The sequence below is a fragment of the Pelodiscus sinensis genome, chromosome 32 (genome assembly GCF_052426305.1).
Source record: "Pelodiscus sinensis isolate ZL-2025 chromosome 32, ASM5242630v1, whole genome shotgun sequence".
Taxonomy (NCBI): Eukaryota; Metazoa; Chordata; order Testudines; family Trionychidae; genus Pelodiscus; species Pelodiscus sinensis.
The window spans coordinates 15,135,980-15,153,158 of NC_143083.1; the positions used below are offsets into that span (position 1 = coordinate 15,135,980).

At 65.5% G+C, this 17,179-nt stretch overlaps 1 protein-coding gene across 3 annotated transcripts in view; it reads right to left on the bottom strand.

Moving 5' to 3' along the window:
- Positions 1-365: 365 nt before the first annotated feature.
- ARID3A (AT-rich interaction domain 3A) overlaps positions 366-17,179 on the bottom strand; it is a 76,463-nt gene continuing 59,649 nt past the window's right edge. For all 3 annotated transcript variants that reach the window (XM_089775013.1, XM_089775014.1, XM_075902640.2), the window contains exons 5-9: positions 13,292-13,475; positions 11,424-11,668; positions 10,173-10,469; positions 9,367-9,456; positions 366-8,538 (exon numbers count right to left, since the gene is read on the bottom strand). In XM_089775013.1, the coding sequence (XP_089631139.1) occupies positions 8,369-8,538; positions 9,367-9,456; positions 10,173-10,469; positions 11,424-11,668; positions 13,292-13,475 (986 nt within the window). In that variant the 3' untranslated portion in view covers positions 366-8,368. The remainder of the gene's footprint in view (positions 8,539-9,366; positions 9,457-10,172; positions 10,470-11,423; positions 11,669-13,291; positions 13,476-17,179) is intronic.

Sequence of the window (17,179 nt, forward strand, 5' to 3'; positions counted from 1 at the left end):
GTAATACACCTAATAGTCGATGGGGCCCAGTACAGATCAGTTGGGCTGTTAGGCGTTACCGTAATACACCTAAATCACCCAGAGGCAACCTTGCTCTCTACAAGGTTTCATCAAATATTGAGACAGATTTCCCTGTAAGCTATGCACTGGTACAGCTCCCCAGGAGAGATTCAGGTGCTGATTAGCAGAGCGCCCACAGCTGGCAGCCTGTGTTTCGAGTGGTGGTGCACATCTGCATATGCCTCGGTGCACATTAAAAAATTATTCTGCACACAGGTGGAAAAGATTAGCGGCAACGTTGCTGAGGGACCCTGTGGAGAGAGACCCGGCAACGCAATAAAGAAATCAGAAGCCGATCTTAAAAGTCAGATTTTTGTTTTTGTTTTTAATATTTCATCAACTTTACAGGGTTACAATTGTCTTAAATATTCTGAAGTTTAAATACAATCTGTATAATAATGTTATTATAAAATGTAAACTTTCAGTGTTTTTATTTTATTTATTTTATTTAATAATCACAAAGTTTTAATACCTGAATGTCTGCAAGACTGAAATATTTCACCACGGGAGTCCCAGGACAGGCAGTCCGAGGCCCGCTGCTATCAGAGGTAGAATGTGGTTTTTATTCTTTTTTTGTGTTTTTTTTTTTTTTTTTTTTTTACCTGAGTTAAGATACGCGTGCTGTGTAATTGCCTCGGCAGCTGTGTTCATTCCTTCTGCCTTTCAAACCCCCAGAGAAACTGATTTTTTTTTAAATCGATATGCACAAAGGAAAAAAGCTGAATGTAATATGCTCCCCCCCGCCAAAAAAATAAAAAACCCAACCGAAAATGAGTGGAGCGGGGGCGGAGTAAAACCAGGGACTGTACAAATGCAGAAATCTACTAAAATCTCAACACGCCCCCCCCCCCCCAGCACAAGCCCAGCCCCCGAGAGCTCTGCACGGCCCTGCAGGGTTTCTCTTTTGGAAGTGGTCAGACACTCCTGTACAGCAGCACTTGCAAGGCCTGGTCGCATCGTCTTAGCCAGAGCTTCAGAAGCGAGTGGAGGTTTGGGGGCCACGATAGTGTCAAGAGATAAGGGGGGGGAACGGCTCTGGGGAGGAGAGAGCCCCCTCTCCCGGCCCGGAGGTGCTCTGTGCTTGCCGGCTGCTGTAGGCACCTCCAGCTCCTGCGTCCATCCCTCCGGCCAGCTGGAGAGTTGCGGCAGCCCAGAGGTGCAGCAGAGAGGCATGCCCTCTCCCCGAAAGCTGCCTTCCCACCGGAGAGGGGGTGCAGGCTAGGAGCCTTTCCAGACACTGGCTGGGTGGAATCTGGAGATGCCTGGCTGGATCTCCCACGGCAGCAGGCCCAGGAAGACGCCCTCACCCCTTCTGAAGCCAAGATCTCAGTAACGCTCGGGTCCAGGTGTCTTTGCCGCCACGGTGCAAGCGGCGAGAAGGGGCCAGAGAAAAGCCGGATGCGCCGCTAGCGAAGCTGCCTCTCCTGCAGGCAGCATGGGGAGAAACCCAGGTCACCCCCCGCCGGGCAACTTTAAGGCAAGTTTCTCCTGGATGAAAAACCAGGGCGAAGGATTCACGTGCCCCCCGCCCCCCCGCAAACAACTGGAACTAAAAACAAATGACACAGCAAGCAAATCGCGCCCTGCCCGCCCTGTCCACAGTGCAACCGGAACCAGACAGCAGGCCGTCTTCCCCTGAGTGCCAGTCCCGCTCTCACGTCGAGAGCGCAGAAGAAACGCGTTACCCCACGGGCTGCGTGGTCGGGTTTGCGCGATACACACACGAGCTACACAACTGATACCGACATTCTCCCACCCTGCTTGCTAAGGCTGCTCGCACAAGGCGAGCAATGTCTTCCTTCCGAGCCCGGCAAAGCGCCGCGCCCCAGCCCTGCATCCCACCGGGTGGAGAGCAGCCACAGGCCCTGCCGTGCCGGAGCCGTCAGAGGTGCGGCCTGCGCCGAGGAGGCATTCGCGGCAGGTTTCGGCACCGCGGAGGCGGGAGAGGGGAATCCCCTTCGTCTATCTCGCTGCCGAGCGAGGGTTTCACGCTCTTTGATCTCGCCGGAGTTGCAAACCGAGCGTGGGCGGCAGGGGAGCCACGGGCTGGTCCCGGCAGGCAGGGTCAATTCCATGCAGAGGGGAGTCTAGGAATTGGTGCCGGGCGTGGGGCTGCAGAGCTGGCTCTGGAGTTGCTCAGAGCCGCCCAGGAGCCGTCGCCCTGGGACTTCGGATGCCAGCGAACACACCCAGCCCGATTCGGCTGCGCACCTCCGAGGCCCAGGACGTGCAGGGCAGCAGCCCCACCGGGACCAGCCAGCCCCTCTCCCTGGGCTGAGCACCGCTTCCCCTTTCAGGCAGGCCAGAGTCCACGCAAAGGCGGTTCTGGGGGCAGCAGCCCAGGAGCCTCCCGGTGCCAGAGGCAGTGAGGAAAGGGAGGGCACGGGGGGCTGGCAGGGCAGGAACGCAGCAAAGGGACCAAGGCCGGTGACTTGCTGAGTGCCGGAGGGGCCCGAGGGGCCTGGGAGCCTCCGGAGCCCCCCGAAACGAGCAGGAGCCGATCCGCTGACTTCAGGGGATTTGGACCCAATGCCCCCCTCCCACCAGGTGTTAGATGCTCCAGCCTCCCCGGAGAAATCCAGGGAGACAGCACCATGTATCCCGCTCAGACAAGGGCTGGTCCTCTGCAAAGAGGCCCAGCTTTCTCCGGGCCGGAGCTCGCATCGCCAGCGGCCTGCTAGGCCTCGCTCTGCTCCCCTAGGCCCTGGCTCCCACAGTCTCCCCAAGCAGCGGCCGAGCGAGATGCACCCTGGAGGAGCATCCCGAAGGGGGCCCCTTGGAGATCCGCCCCCCGGCTCCGGGCAGGCAGGCGACGGGGCCGGGCAGCGAGCTGACTGTCACCGCGCCGCCGGCTGGGCAAAGGCACATGAGTCTGGCTGGCTCGGCGTCACCGGGACGGGGCCCCGGTTCGCAGCCGGGTGCTCCGGAAGGCACAGTCACAGAGTGGCTAACCGAGCCCACGGCGAGTGCTCTGTGAGCAGCACAGCTGCCTGGCTCGAGTCAGGCTGGAGTCTCACAGGGGCACTTGAGCGACGAGCGGCCACGTGGAGCACGTCTAGCTGGATTCGCCCGGAGGCCTGGATGCCTTCAGCCTCCTGAGAAGCCCAGGGGAGGCAGAGCCTCCTGATCGCAGGAGCCTGGGAAATAAAGGCACAGCCAAGCCAGGCTCTGCTGTGTGCTGGGGGGTACCGGCCTGTGTGCGGCCCACAGGTAGCGAGGGAGCACCGGGAGCGCACAGCTGGCGTGCAGCCGAGCAAGGAGGCCGCGAGCGGGGGAGGGACAGAGCAGAGCCGGGCTGGTTCCAGCAGGATCGGGGATCCCTGGCTGGCCAGCGCGGCGCCCCACTTGGCGGAACCGGCGTCACAAAGCTGCTTTTCACCCGCAGCCCGGGTCGGCTTCCTCCTCCAGGACGCCCTGGAGACCAGCGGCAGCCCTGGCACAAGCAGACAAGCACTGAAGTTGACACATCCACCAAGCCCCACCATGGCCCTGTGCCCAACAGGGCGGTCCCTGGCCTTGTCGAGGGGAAGAGAGAAGCCCGCTCGCAGGGCCAAGGCCGGGAAAGGGGACACCCCCCCCCCCCACTCCACTGCAGACAGCACCTCTCTGGGCGCGGAGCCAGAGAGCGAGGGAGGCAGCTTCTCACCCGGAACTGGGTTAACGGCACCACGTTCCAGCATCCCTGGGCACCATGTTCCAACCGCTCTGTGGCTCCTGCCTCCCCGGAGAGGCGGGGGCGGTAAAGCGGAGCCGCCCCGTGAGTGCGGACGCAGGCCCGTCGGTTTGCAAAGTGACCCTGCTTCAGGAGCTGCCGTGGCCACATTCCTCACGGCTACAGTCGCTCGGCTGTCAACCCACGTGGCCTAGAGAAGGGTTACGGCTCCCATGTTCCCACCCCCACCCCGAGATGACAAAACCCCGGGCTCACCATCCCAGTCCCACCTAGACGGGAGGTGGGTCTCCTGGCCTGGCTAGCTCTGCCCAGTGCGAGTGACGGCTGGTTCCCCACACGCACGTTGAAGGACCATTCAAGCAGCTGGAGAGCTCGTCAGTTTCAATGAACTGGAAGCAGCAGGCGGGTTGTCCAGGGCTCTGCTGTTTCCCGAAGACCCACCTCTAGGAAGGGAGGCCGAGCAGCAAGGGGGCCACAGAAGCCCGTGGAAACTGAAATGGACTTTGGCTCCGGCCCCTGCAGCGAACCTGACCACACACAACGCGCTGTCAGATCACAAAGGAAAACAAGCTGAAGGCAACCCAGGGGGACCACGCGCTGCCTCTAATCTCCGGCAGGGCAGCTGCAGCCGAGCCAGGGGCACGTGTTCGGAGAGAGACGCGGGGTCTCACCATGGGGATTAAACACACACACAGCTCCGCGCACCGGCTAAGACACCACCGCACTGATCCGCTCCACCGCGGTGCGCCAGCCCCCAAGGCCATTGCCCAGCGGCAACGCGAGCACCAAACGCCCGGGGTGGTATCGGGGAGGGGGGGGGGGCAGAGGTTCAACAGCTAGAACAGCAGGAGCGCTCGGCTTCCACTGTGACCAGCCTTGACCAACGCTCCCGACCCGACGTGCCGGATTCCTTCGCCAATCTGCCCGCTTCCCGCGGCGCCTGCACAGAGCCGTGCCAGGACCCAGCCCTAGTCTCTGCGCCAGCCACGCCCCGGGAGCCAGCCACAAAGGAGTGGAGGCTGCAGAGATGGAAAACGGGAACCTCACTGACTCATCCAGTGCACCTGATTTGTCTGGTTCTTTTCTTCATCTGGAAACAAAAACCCAGCGGAACCGCAGCAGCAGGAGGTTGCTGGTTCAGCCCCGAGCAGACAAGGTCTGGTGTAAGAAGCCGGGGCGGGGGACATGCACAATCTGGCTTCTCCAGTAGTATTGACGTGAGAGCCGCTTCTCTCTGCCGCGTTCCAGCGGAGCAGGGAGGTGTCAGGCCAGTGGCTGCTGGCGGCATGCGGGGTCAGCACAGCTTGTGACCCGAAAAGCAGGCTGGGGAGGTTGGGAGCCGGTCTAGCAACTGGAAAAGCACAAAACTCAGCAGGACGAGACGTGTATAAAAATATCCTGACGCACCAGGGCAAAGGTGAGTGCACGACTGGATTCACCATCGCGTCACCCGCCCTGGTGCACATGGCAGCAGCTGAGAACCAGAGTCAGGCCCTGGGCAGGGCAGTGACTGACAGGCAGGTGCAGTGGGCAGAGCAGGCACCACACGGCGCCAGCAGGGCACGGGCAGAGGCCTGGTCCTGGCAAGCACCGGGCACGCTCCGCTCGCACGGCTCCGGGGGCCTTCCTGGAGCTCGGTGCCCGGCAAGCGAGTTCCCGGCAGGGACGCGTTAGGCTCCTGAGCCCCCGAGTGTCGCTGAGCAGAGTCTCCTCCCGCGGCAGGACCTCGGCACGGAGCTCGTTACGTGGCTCCCCTGGGCCTAAGCACGGAGAGCCTGGTGCTGCCAGGCCCTGGAGAGCGGAGGGCTCAGCGAGAGCCTTGTTCTCCACTGAGCAATTAAACACACGCCCCAAGAAAACCCCCAGCAGACCAAGTGCAGCCGGCCGGCCCTGCGGGACGCCACCCGGCGGCACGGAGCAGCACCGGGACCCCCCTCCCTTGGGCCCCAGGTCCGGCTGAACCCGGGGATTCTCCAGCGGGTGTTAGGTGCAAGCCGATGGGAGCTGGAGGCCAATTCCCCTCGCCCGGCGAGCCAGAGCAGAGGGAATAGAAGAGGCAAGGGGGGAGGGAGGAAAAACCCAGCGTCCGCGGCGCTGGAGGCACCGCATCTGAATCCCCGTCGCACCAGAACCCAGCTCCAGGCCCTCGCCTACACCCTCTGCCCCGCGGAGTCTGGGTCTGAGCTGCCACATCTCTGGGGCTCGCACAGCTCAGAGCGCGGCGTCGGGTCTCCCCGCATGCCCCTGCCCAAGGCTCGGGGGCAGGCTGGTGCGCTGCCCCCTCCCCCGCGGACGGCGCACACGCAGGCAGCACAGACACGCATGGACACACGTGTGCCCCCTTCCCAGCACACGAGCTTTGAGATCACACGGAAGCCTCCGCCCAGAATGCCGAACGCGGCTCCCTCCGCCTGTCCAGCCCATGGGAGCCTTCACCAGCCTGGCAACGGAGCGGAGGGTCCCACTGCTGCGATCTGCGAAGCCAGCGAAGCCGGCTGAGCGATTCCAGCCCCAGGACTCTGGCCGGTCGTGGCCAGAAAGCGAGGGAGCCCCGTGGCTTGGCTGGGCTGGCAGGCTCCCTGCCCAGAGCTTAGCGGCCACCTGGGACCAGCTGTCTCCCTGCCCCGCGCCTGGCTCGAACGCTGTTCCTCAGAGCCTGATTCTGAACATACCAACGCCCTGCATGCTGCCACGCCCCCAGCCCATGCCACGTGCTGCCACGCCCCCAGCCCAGACCATGCCACGTGCTGCCACGCCCCCAGCCCATGCCACGTGCTGCCACGCCCCCAGCCCATGCCACGTGCTGCCACGCCCCCAGCCCATGCCACGTGCTGCCACGCCCACAGCCCAGCCCACACTGCACGCTGCCACACCCCCAGCCCAGACCATGCCACGTGCTGCCACGCCCCAGCCCAGCCCACACTGCACACTGCCACACCCCTAGCCCAGACCATGCCACGTGCTGCCACGCCCCCAGCCCAGCCCGTGCCATGTGCTGCCACGCCCCCAGCCTCCACTGCACACTGCCACGCCCCCAGCCCAGCCCATGCCACGTGCTGTCACGGAGCCGCGTCCCCCTTCCTAAGCCAATGGGAGGCTGCTCTAATGGAAATCCCAGGGGCTCCAGCTGGGAACCCTCTTTCTTTTAAGTGCCTGGGAAGGCTGCGCGCTAGAGGGCCGGCAGCTTGGCCGTTCAGTCTTGCAATGCAAAACCTCTCTGCCGCCGGCCAGACTCGCGGCCTCTACTGCCCCGCGGCTCACACCCAGGAAACCCTGCCGGCAGGAGACGTGTGTCGCTGCAGCGGGCAGCCGCCGTCGAGCTCCGCGCCCTCCCCCCAGGCTCTAACGCACCCGGCTCCGCCTGCGCCGCGCTCACAGCTCAACGGCAAAGTGCTGGCTGGCGCCCCCGTCTCGCCCACGGGCCTCCACCCGAAGGGAGTGCAGACAGCCCTGCCTTACGCCGCCTGCCTTCCCTGCCCCAGAGCACCGCTCTTACGCACGGGCGTGGCGTGCAATCCCTTCCATTTCAATGGATCAGGGCTGGATCGAGGTCCAGGCTCCATCCGCTGGGTGTGGGGGGAGCGCAGAGCCGAGGGAGGGAGCCCCCGACCCGTTACTCCTCTCCCCGACGGGAACGGATACCAGAAACGCAGACTTTGCCAGTGAGGCAGCTCTACAAAACCGCCTCCTAATAACGGCAGATCAACTACACAATTCCAACCCCCCAATCTCCAAATAAAGCTTGTTTAACCCCCCTCGCCCCGATTCCGCCCTGCATACAAACACCTGAGCTCATTCGCTGGGGTCACCCTGGCTCTCTCCCGAACCGTGGGTGCCGCCAACGCTTGAAAGAAAGTAGCACGGATCGAAACCGACCAAAACCAACATCCAACGACCACACGAGAAAAAGAAAAGGAGGTGACACGTTTTCCGAGTCCTGTTTCCCTGAACGAATACTAATAGATAGATAGATAGATAGATAGATAGATAGATAGATAGATAGATAGATAGATAGATATCATTTGTGTGTGTTAACGTTTGATTTTTTTAGAGAATAAAATAGAAGCTATTTACAAAAAAAAAAAAAAAAAAATCCAAATAACCAGCTTGTAAAATGCCAGATTGTTTGAGTGTAGTTCTTAAAAAAAAAAAAAAAAATAAAAAAAGGATGGAAAAGACGGACATTCCTCCTGCTGCTGCAAATTTTGGTTTATAAACCAAAAAAAGTTTGGGAGGCTTCATTAAAAGCGCCAGCCCGTGGGCGTGGGTGCGACTGTGTCTGTCGGGAGGTATCCAGAAGAGCACAATTGCAAACCAAACACACAGTGCAAAGCGGGTGTCGGTGAGGTGCAGTCCTGGCCGGAGGCGGCCGGTCCCAAGCCACCGGCTAACCACTGGCTCGCAGTCCAGGGTGCTTTTAATGAAACCCCCCGCGTTAAAGCTTTTCTCCTTGCAAAACTCTTTCGCCAGGCCTCTCGGGGGAGGGAGAGGGGGGTTCCGCCCTCGGCCCCCGGGAAAGCCAGATCCAAGTTTGGTTTTTGGCATCAGCTGTGGTAGGTGCGCCGGGGGGGGGCGGGTTTATCTGCTTTTGTGTCTTTTGGTGAGATGAGGCCTTGCCGTGGGGGGAGGGGGGGTTTAAGGCGAAGAGTTATTAGAGGTAACGGTTGGGGGGGCGGACAAACCGGCCGGGGCAGCCTGGGAGACGCCGCCGCCACTGCCACCCGCCCCGCCGCCGCCGCTCCGGCTGCCGCTGCTTCCTTTGCTGTAGGTGGCCGAGGGGCCGGGGCTCTGCGCGAACAACACACCTGGGGACAGACAAGAGGGAGAGGCTTGGGGGGGATCCTACCTGCCACGGGGAACCAGCGAGGAAGGGGAGAGAGGGCTCCCGCCTGGTCCCACCCAGGGATGGCTTAGGCCCTGGCCTGGGAGCCCCCGGTGCTGCCTTTGAGCGAGTCTCTGTGCCTCAGTTTCCCCTCCCAACTGGGTCTCGCTAGACGGCGCTCTTTGGAACAGGAACGGCCCCTCACTAGGTCTCGTGCCACGCCCCGCACGAGGGCAGGGCTCTCGGTGGCCGGAGTAACACTGCTCCGTGAAATAACCCACAAGAGCCTCGGTCCCTGCGGGACAGGGTGGGAGAAGGGACGTTAAAATGTGTTTGATAAAGTAAACGTGTAACCACTGAACATCTCAGGGGTTACACACGGAGGGGGGAGGACAGGCGGCTCACCGGGAGCTGGTGCACACAGGGAGCCGGGTTTTAAGCCAGCTGCCCGCAGGGAACCGTGACTGTTAACCGTGCACATGGCTACACTAGCGTGGCGGCCGAAAGCCTGCAAAGGAAGAGGGGAGTCTGGCAGGGAGCAAAGGCCGGGAGGGGACTGCAGAAAAGGAACCCCCAGACCAGAGCCGGTTCCCCCGCCGGGGGACATGCACCCCACCCCGAGCTGGGCCCGCTGGAGCGGCAGCAGCCAGAGAGGGCCGGGGCTGCCCTCTCTCTCCGGAGCAGGCTGCAGGCCTGCGGGGCTCCTGGGCCATGTCCCCCAGTCACACATCCACGGGGTCCCCAGGGAGACCCAGCAGCTCGGCGTTTGCCTGGCCCGACGGGGGTGAACGACCCGGCCGCCCCCCTTTACCTGCATAGACGATGCCGTTGATCTCCACCGACATGCTGATGCTGTTGGTGCCGTTGTGGGCCAGGCTCGGGCCAGAGTCCTGACGGTTTTCTGCCACCAGAGAAATCAGAGTCTAAACCACCCGAGACTGGCCGGCCCCTCCAGGCTCAGCGGGCCCTGCAGACCCCTCCTCCACCCCGTCCTCCGGGACAGTTGCAGGGGAGGGAACAGAAACCCCTCTCCAGGGACAGCTGGGGACCCAGCACCTGGGCCTGCCGGGAGACGCTCCCAACGCCCCCGGGAGAGGCAGCTGGGCTGCCCGGACACCAGCCTCGCGAGGAGGGCGTGGGAGGCGGGCGGAGAACGCAGAGCGAGCCCTGCGGACCAGGCTGGGCTCTGATACGAGAAGCAGAGACCTCCCCGCCCGGGGACTCGAACCCAGCTCCGCCCGCGCTGTGGGGTTGCAGGTTTGCCAGAGGAGGGTCGGGCCCGGAGACGCTGAGCCCAGCGGGCGGGGAGGGGCCGAGCGGAGAGCGGCACTGGCTCAGACGTTCCACCAAAGGCTGGCTAGTCCAACGGCCCTTCCCCGTGGGGCGAGGCCTGGCAGAGTCACCCAACGCGGGACAGGAAGCAGGGTACCAACCTACCCGCTCAGGCGGCTCCCGATTTAAGAGCCAGAGGTCGCGGGTTCAACTCCCACGGCCGGCGAGCTGCGCCCGGGGGCGGCATTGCTCCACCCGGCTGGGACAGGGTCGGGCACCCTAGGCTAACCTCTGGGGAAGACGCGCAGGGCGGCGGCCCCCTTTCCGGCCCCCCCAGCTCCCCACCTGGCGAGCGGGGCCCCTGGCTGTTGATGCGGATGCTCATGGGGAGCTGAGCCGTCATGGCCAGGAGGTTCTGCTGGATGGCCCGTTGCATCAGCCGCTGCTGCTCCTCCGTCACCAGAGCCATCTTCTTCTCCGGAGGCTCCCCGGACTCCAGCTTCTCTCGCAGCTGCTCCAGCGCCGCGGCCTGGGCCGCTGCCGCCGCTTGCACGGCCGCAGCCTGGGCTGCTACCACCGGGTGGCCAGCCAGGGACGCGGGCAGGCGGCTGGGCAGGGGGATGGGGAGGGAGGAGTCCTCTTCTGCAACAGGGAGAGGGGCTGGGAGTCCTGGGAGCTCGCGAGGGCCAGACCGGCTCAACACACCCCCAGCTCCTTGCGCAGGCATTATGCATCACGGCACAGCGCTGGGAGTCAAGCCTAGTCTTGAGGGGAGTAGTGCTTAGTGGTTATATCAGGGGAGCTGGACGGCAAGAGAGCTAGGCCCCATTTTCAGCTGCCTTCCCGTGAGAGCTGGGCCAAGTTACTGCCCCCTCGCCCTGCCTCAGTTTCCCCAATAGTAGTCGAGGGATAATTTGATGGGGGGTGAGCAGAGTCACCCATGTGGCTGAAGGAGCTGGCGCAGGACAGAACGGAGCACAGGTCTGGGGGCCAGGACTCCCGGGTGACCTAGAACAAGAGGCTCTGCACACGGGTCGCCCCGCCCCAGGCACAGCAGCAGCCAGGCCTGGGTCTCAGATGAATAGACCCCAAACCCTTTCTAGTTACAGCACCGCTCGGGTCCTTCCCGCAATGCTCCGTGTGTCGCTCACAGCTCTGGGGCGGGGCTGGGTCCAGGGGCTCAGGGGCGGACAGCCCCGGGGGGGAGAGGACAGCTCCGGGGGGGGGGGGGAGAGGACAGCCCCGGGGGGGGAGAGAGGACAGCCCCGGGGGGGGGGGGAGAGGACAGCCCCGGGGGGGGGAGAGGACAGCCCCGGGGGGAGAGAGGACAGCCCCGGCCCTCTCTCACCACTGCAGCTGGGGGCCAGGTGAGAAGCGCCTCTCCGTGGCAGCTGCAGCGGGCACAGCCGGGGGAGGGGTACAGGTCCCCGGCTGGGGGACAGACGGACGCACAGAACGCCTGGGATCTGGCCCTGCCATCGGTAGCCCACAAGTGACACAGGGATGCTCTTGCCTCCCCTCTGCAGAGGGCTCTGCCGGCACCGGGTACCAGACCCCCCCCCAAGTGCCCCGCCCCCCAGCGCCGCCGCCCCTCACCTTTCTTTATCTTCGGCAGGGGGGCGCCGGGGCCGCCGTTGGTGGCGGCCAGCCCCAGGGCCGGCCCTTGCAGCTTGGGGGAGGCCAGCAGGGTGGGGGTGCCGCTGGGCGAGTAGGCGAAGAGGGAGCCCCCGAAGCCCTGCCGGCGGCCCTCCCGCCGGTTGCTGTCGATGGCGGCCTGCAGCTCGTTGGGGTTGCTGAGCCCTCGCTTCTCGCACTCGTAGGGGTACAGGTACTTCATGTACCTGCCGCAGGGAACGCCCGCTGAGCCGCAGCGCTGCTGCCCCCGCCCGAGCGCCTCGCCGGCCCCCCCGAACCCCTCGCCGGCCCCCTGCGTCCCCCCCGAGCCCCTCGCCGGCCCCCTGCGTCCCCCCCCGAGCCCCTCGCCGGCCCCCCGAGCCCTCACCGGCCCCCCCCCTCGCCGGCCCCTTCTACCCCTCCCCCTGCAGCGCCGTGCCGGCCCCCTGCACCTCCCCCGAGCACCTCGCCGGCCCCCTGTGTCCCCCCCGAGCGCCTCGCCGGCCCCTTCTACCCCTCCCCCTGCAGCGCCGCGCCGGCCCCCTGCACTCCCCCGAGCACCTCGCCGGCCCCCTGTGCCCCCCCGAGCGCCTTGCCGGCCCCCTGTGTCCCCCCCCCCCTCGCCGGCCCCTTCTACCCCTCCCCCTGCAGCGCCGCGCCGGCCCCCTGCACTCCCCCCGAGCACCTCGCTGGCCCCCTGCGTCCCCCCGGAGCCCCTCGCCGGCCCCCTGCGTCCCCCCCGAACCCCCGCCTGCCCCCCCGAGCCCCTCGCCGGCCCCTTCTACCCCTCCCCCTGCAGCGCCACGCCGGCCCCCTGCACCTCCCCCGAGCACCTCGCCGGCCCCCTGTGTCCCCCCCGGAGTCCCTCGCTGGCCCCCTGCGTCCCCCCGGAGCCCCTTGCCGGCCTCCTGCGTCCCCCCGGAGTCCCTCGCCGGCCCCCTGCGCCCCCCCCAAGCGCCTCACCGGCCCCTTCTACCCCTCCCCCTGCAGCGCCACACCAGCCCCCTGCACCTCCCCCGAGCACCTCGCCGGCCTCCTGCGTCCCCCCGGAGCCCCTTGCCGGCCTCCTGCGTCCCCCCGGAGTCCCTCGCCGGCCCCCTGCGTCCCCCCCAAGCGCCTCACCGGCCCCTTCTACCCCTCCCCCTGCAGCGCCACGCCAGCCCCCTGCACCTCCCCCGGAGCCCCTTGCCGGCCTCCTGCGTCCCCCCGGAGTCCCTCGCCGGCCCCCTGCGTCCCCCCCAAGCGCCTCACCGGCCCCTTCTACCCCTCCCCCTGCAGCGCCGCGCCAGCCCCCTGCACTCCCCCGAGCACCTCGCCGGCCCCCTGCACCCCCCCCGAGTGCCTCGCCAGCCCCTTCCATCTCTCCCCCAAGCGCCTCACAGGCCCCCACCCTGCCCCCGCCCCACCCCCAGGTGAATGCCTCACTGGCTCCTGCACCCCCCAACCCGGCCAAGCGCCTCGCCAGCCCCTGCCCGGCTGAATGCCTTGGCAGCCCTCACACCCCCGCCTGGCTGAGCACCTCACCAGCCCCCAAACCCCCCCGCCCGGCCAAATGCTTCGCCAGCCCCGCCCCTTTGCCCCAGAGAGGGGCTGGAGGGGGCGGGGCCATTGCTGATTTGGGCAGCTCCAAGCCCTCCCCACGAGACTCTGCCCTGCACCGGCCAAGCCGGGAACCGGCCACCGAGGGGCTGGGCTAGATCAGCCTCCGGCTGCAGCCCCCCCCCGCTGCTGCACCAGGGCGCTCAGCCTCCCACCGAGGGCCGTGTCTCACGCCGCGGCTGTATCCCAGAGCCAGGGCCGGGCACCCGCCAGCCGGCCGGAAGGGCAGGCCCCCAGCCCAGGACACTCACTGCGTCCGCAGGGTGAAGGCCGCGCTGGTGATGGAGGTGGGCAAGTTGAGCCCTTTGGTGATCTCCCGCCACAGCTTCTTGTTGATCACTTCCACCAGGCCCCCCTTCTCGGTCACCAGCACGTACAGCATGTACAGGTCCAGCACCTGTTTGGCCATGATGGGGATCCGGTTGACGGGGGTCCCTGTGGAGAGGGGGAGGTCAGGATGCTGCAGGGAGCAGGGGCCGGGAGACGGAGGAGCAGGGAGCAAGTGGGATCCAGACGCCCGGGATCCCTTCCCTAGCTCCTGCACGATCGCTGCACCGTGCCTCAGTTTCCCCTCTGGGCCGCTCTCGCTGTTTCCCGCCCACGTGTCACTGGCACCCAGCACAGCTGAGGCCTGCGGGACGGACTGCAACGGGAGACGCGCTAGGGGAAGCAGGGCCCAGCTGACGTCCAGCAGCGCCCGGGGGAGGGGTCGCATATTTGCACGTTGCTATTTCCACCTCTTTTATGCCCGCCGGGCGGGGGCCGGACATGCACACGCGCTGGAGCCTGGTGTATTGGCCTGGGCTGATCTAGAGTCCCCACGGCCTAGCTGACGGGCTGGTTGACTTGATTTCCTGCCCCTGGAAGCCCCAGAAGGCAGGGAGGGACTCAGGGGAGGGGAGGAAGAGGATGTGATGAAGAGAAAACCCAGCCCCCTCCCCCCCAGGCGATTCGCGGCTGGCGTCAGAGACGCGTCACTCTCCCCAGAGCCTCGCTCGCTCCCGGCTGCTCTGCCCGTCCAGTGCGCGCAGAGGGCACCCGCTCCGTCGCGCCCAGCAGGTGGCGCTAGCAGACGAAGCCGGGCCGTTCACACGCCAAGAGGAGCCGAGGGGGGTTGGGCCCCAAACGCTCCTTCCGAGTCCCGCGCCCGGAGTTACCAAGGGGCCCCACTTGCCCAGGGAGGCTGAAAACGGCACGTGCCTCGGTTTCCCTCCTGATAAAAATCCCGGGATTGGGGCCAGGCCGAGGATGCTTAGGGATGCGCCCGCTAGAAAACCGGGTGGGAGGCAGGGCTGTAACCCTGAGGCTGCAGCGTGGCTGGGCGGCGTCTCGGCTGCTGCTCCGTGATACCCGGAGCCAGGCAAGGATCCCGCCCACCCCAGCCCTGTCTCCCGGGGCAGGGACAGCTTGGCCTGGTGCGGGGGAAAATCGAGCGGGCAGGCCGGGCTGGGAATTCACAAACCATCAGGCCTCCTGGAACCGACCTGCTCCTCTCATCGGGGGCTGGGAGCTGTTCCCTCCGTGCCGGAGGCAGAACGTTTATGGCGGCTGGTCCCGGACCACGGAACAAGGTGCCCCAGAACCAGCGCCGAGTGCCGGGCCCGTGTCTTGGACCAGCCTCTGCCACCAACAACACGGAGAGACGAGTTAAAAAATCCGACCCGCTGCACTGCCCCTGCGGCAGCCCCGGGGAGCAGGCGAAAGGACAGCCACCGCGGGAGGTTTGTCGGCTGTGCTGCTTAATGCCCGACGGGAAGGCGCCCAGACACTAGGGTGATGGGCACAGTCTGAGGAACGAACGCAACAGGACTTCGAGGGGTCCCTGGATTGAACTGGCAAGTTCCCGATGCCCAGCCACAACGGACGGGGCAGCCCTGGGGTTCCACGGGCGCCCGCAGCCGCCGCGCCTTTCCGCAGCTACAGAGACACGTTTCGTATCCACCCAGGGCCCTGTCAATCGGAAGCTGGGAAAACGACCCCCCACGCCATTAGAAACAGCCATTGGGAAGAGAAATCAAGCCGGCTGCCGCGGCTGCACGGAAATATCCCCCCCGTTTGCGGGCAGATTTCCCCAGCCGAGAACAGACGGGCCAAATGCAGGAGAAGGATCCGGAGCGAGCAGCTTCTTTGCAACCTCGCGCCTGCCGGGAGCAACCTGAGCAGCGTCTTCGGGCAGAGCTGGGGCCGAGCGCAGGGGGGGGGACGACGGGGGGGGGGGGGGAGCAGGATGTTTATACAAAGAGGCAGCGACCACATGTACCCAGGGCGGGGGCTGGGCTATAATACAGCCATTCATCAAGAGCTGCCTGTAGAGTCAATGGCCAGCCAAGCCAGCTGGGGTGCGGGAGCGGAGGGCGTGGTGACCTCTGGGTGATTGGGGAGGGGAAGGGTGCCGAGGGGGGGAGGGGAATCCAATGACGAGTCCCCCTCCTGCCTTGGCCCTTAGCGACTTACTGCCTTTGAAACCGAGAGCAACCCCCCCCCCACACACACACACACACCAGGACGGGAAACAGGGCTGGGGCGAGGGGGCCGGGGGAGGTTCCGACCCATCACTGAAGTGCTGCCGACCAAGCCACTGGGATTGTTTACAGGATGGGACGGCTCAGGGCGTCGGGTGCCGCATGCAGGCCACAAGCACGGGTCTCCCTGCCCCGAACACGGCAGAGGGACCTGGCTCCTCCTCACTGTACAGCATGGAAGGGAGGTTAAGTGACTTGCTCAAGGTCACACAGGGAGACGGTGGCAGAGCTGGGAAATTAAGTCAGCTCAGTGCCCTGCCCCGGCGTGGGGAAGGCAACAGGCCTGAGAGGGAGGCTGACGGGAACACCCCGTGGCCCAGGCTGCCTGCAGGCTCAGGCAGACGTCCCTGAGTCAGAGGCGCAAAGGTCCCGTGTTCGGCTCTGACGCTCGCTAGCAGGATTGCTTACCCAGACCTAAAGGGGCCACAAGAGGGAAGGAGAAAAATGGTTCCCTGGGCCTCTGAGGACGGGACGAGAAGCAACAGGCTTCAACTGCAGCCAGGGAGGTTTAGGTTGGACATTGGGAAAAACCTGCCTGGCGGGTGGTGAAGCGCTGGACTAAATTGCCCGGGGGGGTTGTGGAATCTCATCCCTGGGGAGACTGAGGAGCAGGTCGGACCGACCCGGCCGGGAGATGGAGATGGCGCTCGGTGCTGCCGCGAGGGCCGTGGGCCGGACTTGGGGGCCTCTCGAGGCCCCTTCCAGCTCCTGGGTTCTCGGACTCTGATCGGGGCACGTCTCACTTGGCCACGGCCCGTCGGTGCCTGCACAGCCCAGGCTCCTGGGGGCGGTGGGCGGGTGCCAGCGGCACGGGGGGGGGGGGTCAGACCAGTGGCCACGTCTGCCTTGGAGCCTGAGGTTCCAGCCAGGGGCCGGTGGTCTCTACTGGTGAGCCCAGTCCTGCCCATCGCCAGGCACCGCAGCAGGGCCGGGAGAGGCCAGTGGGCAGCCCCAGAGTGACAAGGGGGAGGGGAGAGGCCCGAGACGTCTGTGTCACCCCCTCCCTGCTCTCCCCCCGCTGAGCCCCGAGCGGCCGGGGAGAGCCCAGAAGAGGCCCCTGGCACGGAGGGGGAGGGGAAACCAGTCTGTGGGGAACAGCTTGCGGGGGCTGTCGGCCACGGACCTGCCCCGGCCCCGCGGGGCCTGCGCGCTAGAACAGCACGGTTACTTGCTGGCAGGGCGCTGGCGCTGCCTGGCCGATGCCGTCGGCCCCACTGCAGCTTTGGCCCGGGAGCGTAGAGCCCACGGGCCGGCCGAGGGTCAGTGGCTATATCCTGGGAGCCGGGTGCAGCTTCTGGGGGGGGCAAGGCCGAGGGCAAGCGGATCCAAGCGTTTCCAACACCTGGGCCTCGTGTTTCGTCCGCACCTCAGGCGCCGGCTTGCTAGCCCACTCCAAGGGGCGTTAATTTGCTCTGCAGGCTCCATGCTGACGCTGAGACCTGGCCAGCTACCCTACAGGGTCCCCGCTGCCACGTAACCTCCACCTGGCCACCCGCTGTTCATCCCCCGGCTCTGTTCTCCCCCACTGGCCCTGTATCCCCCCATGCTCTGCTTTCCGCAGCCTCCTCCGAATACCGGCCTGCTTGAGGGCATGAGGCTGGAAGGCAGGACTGCAGA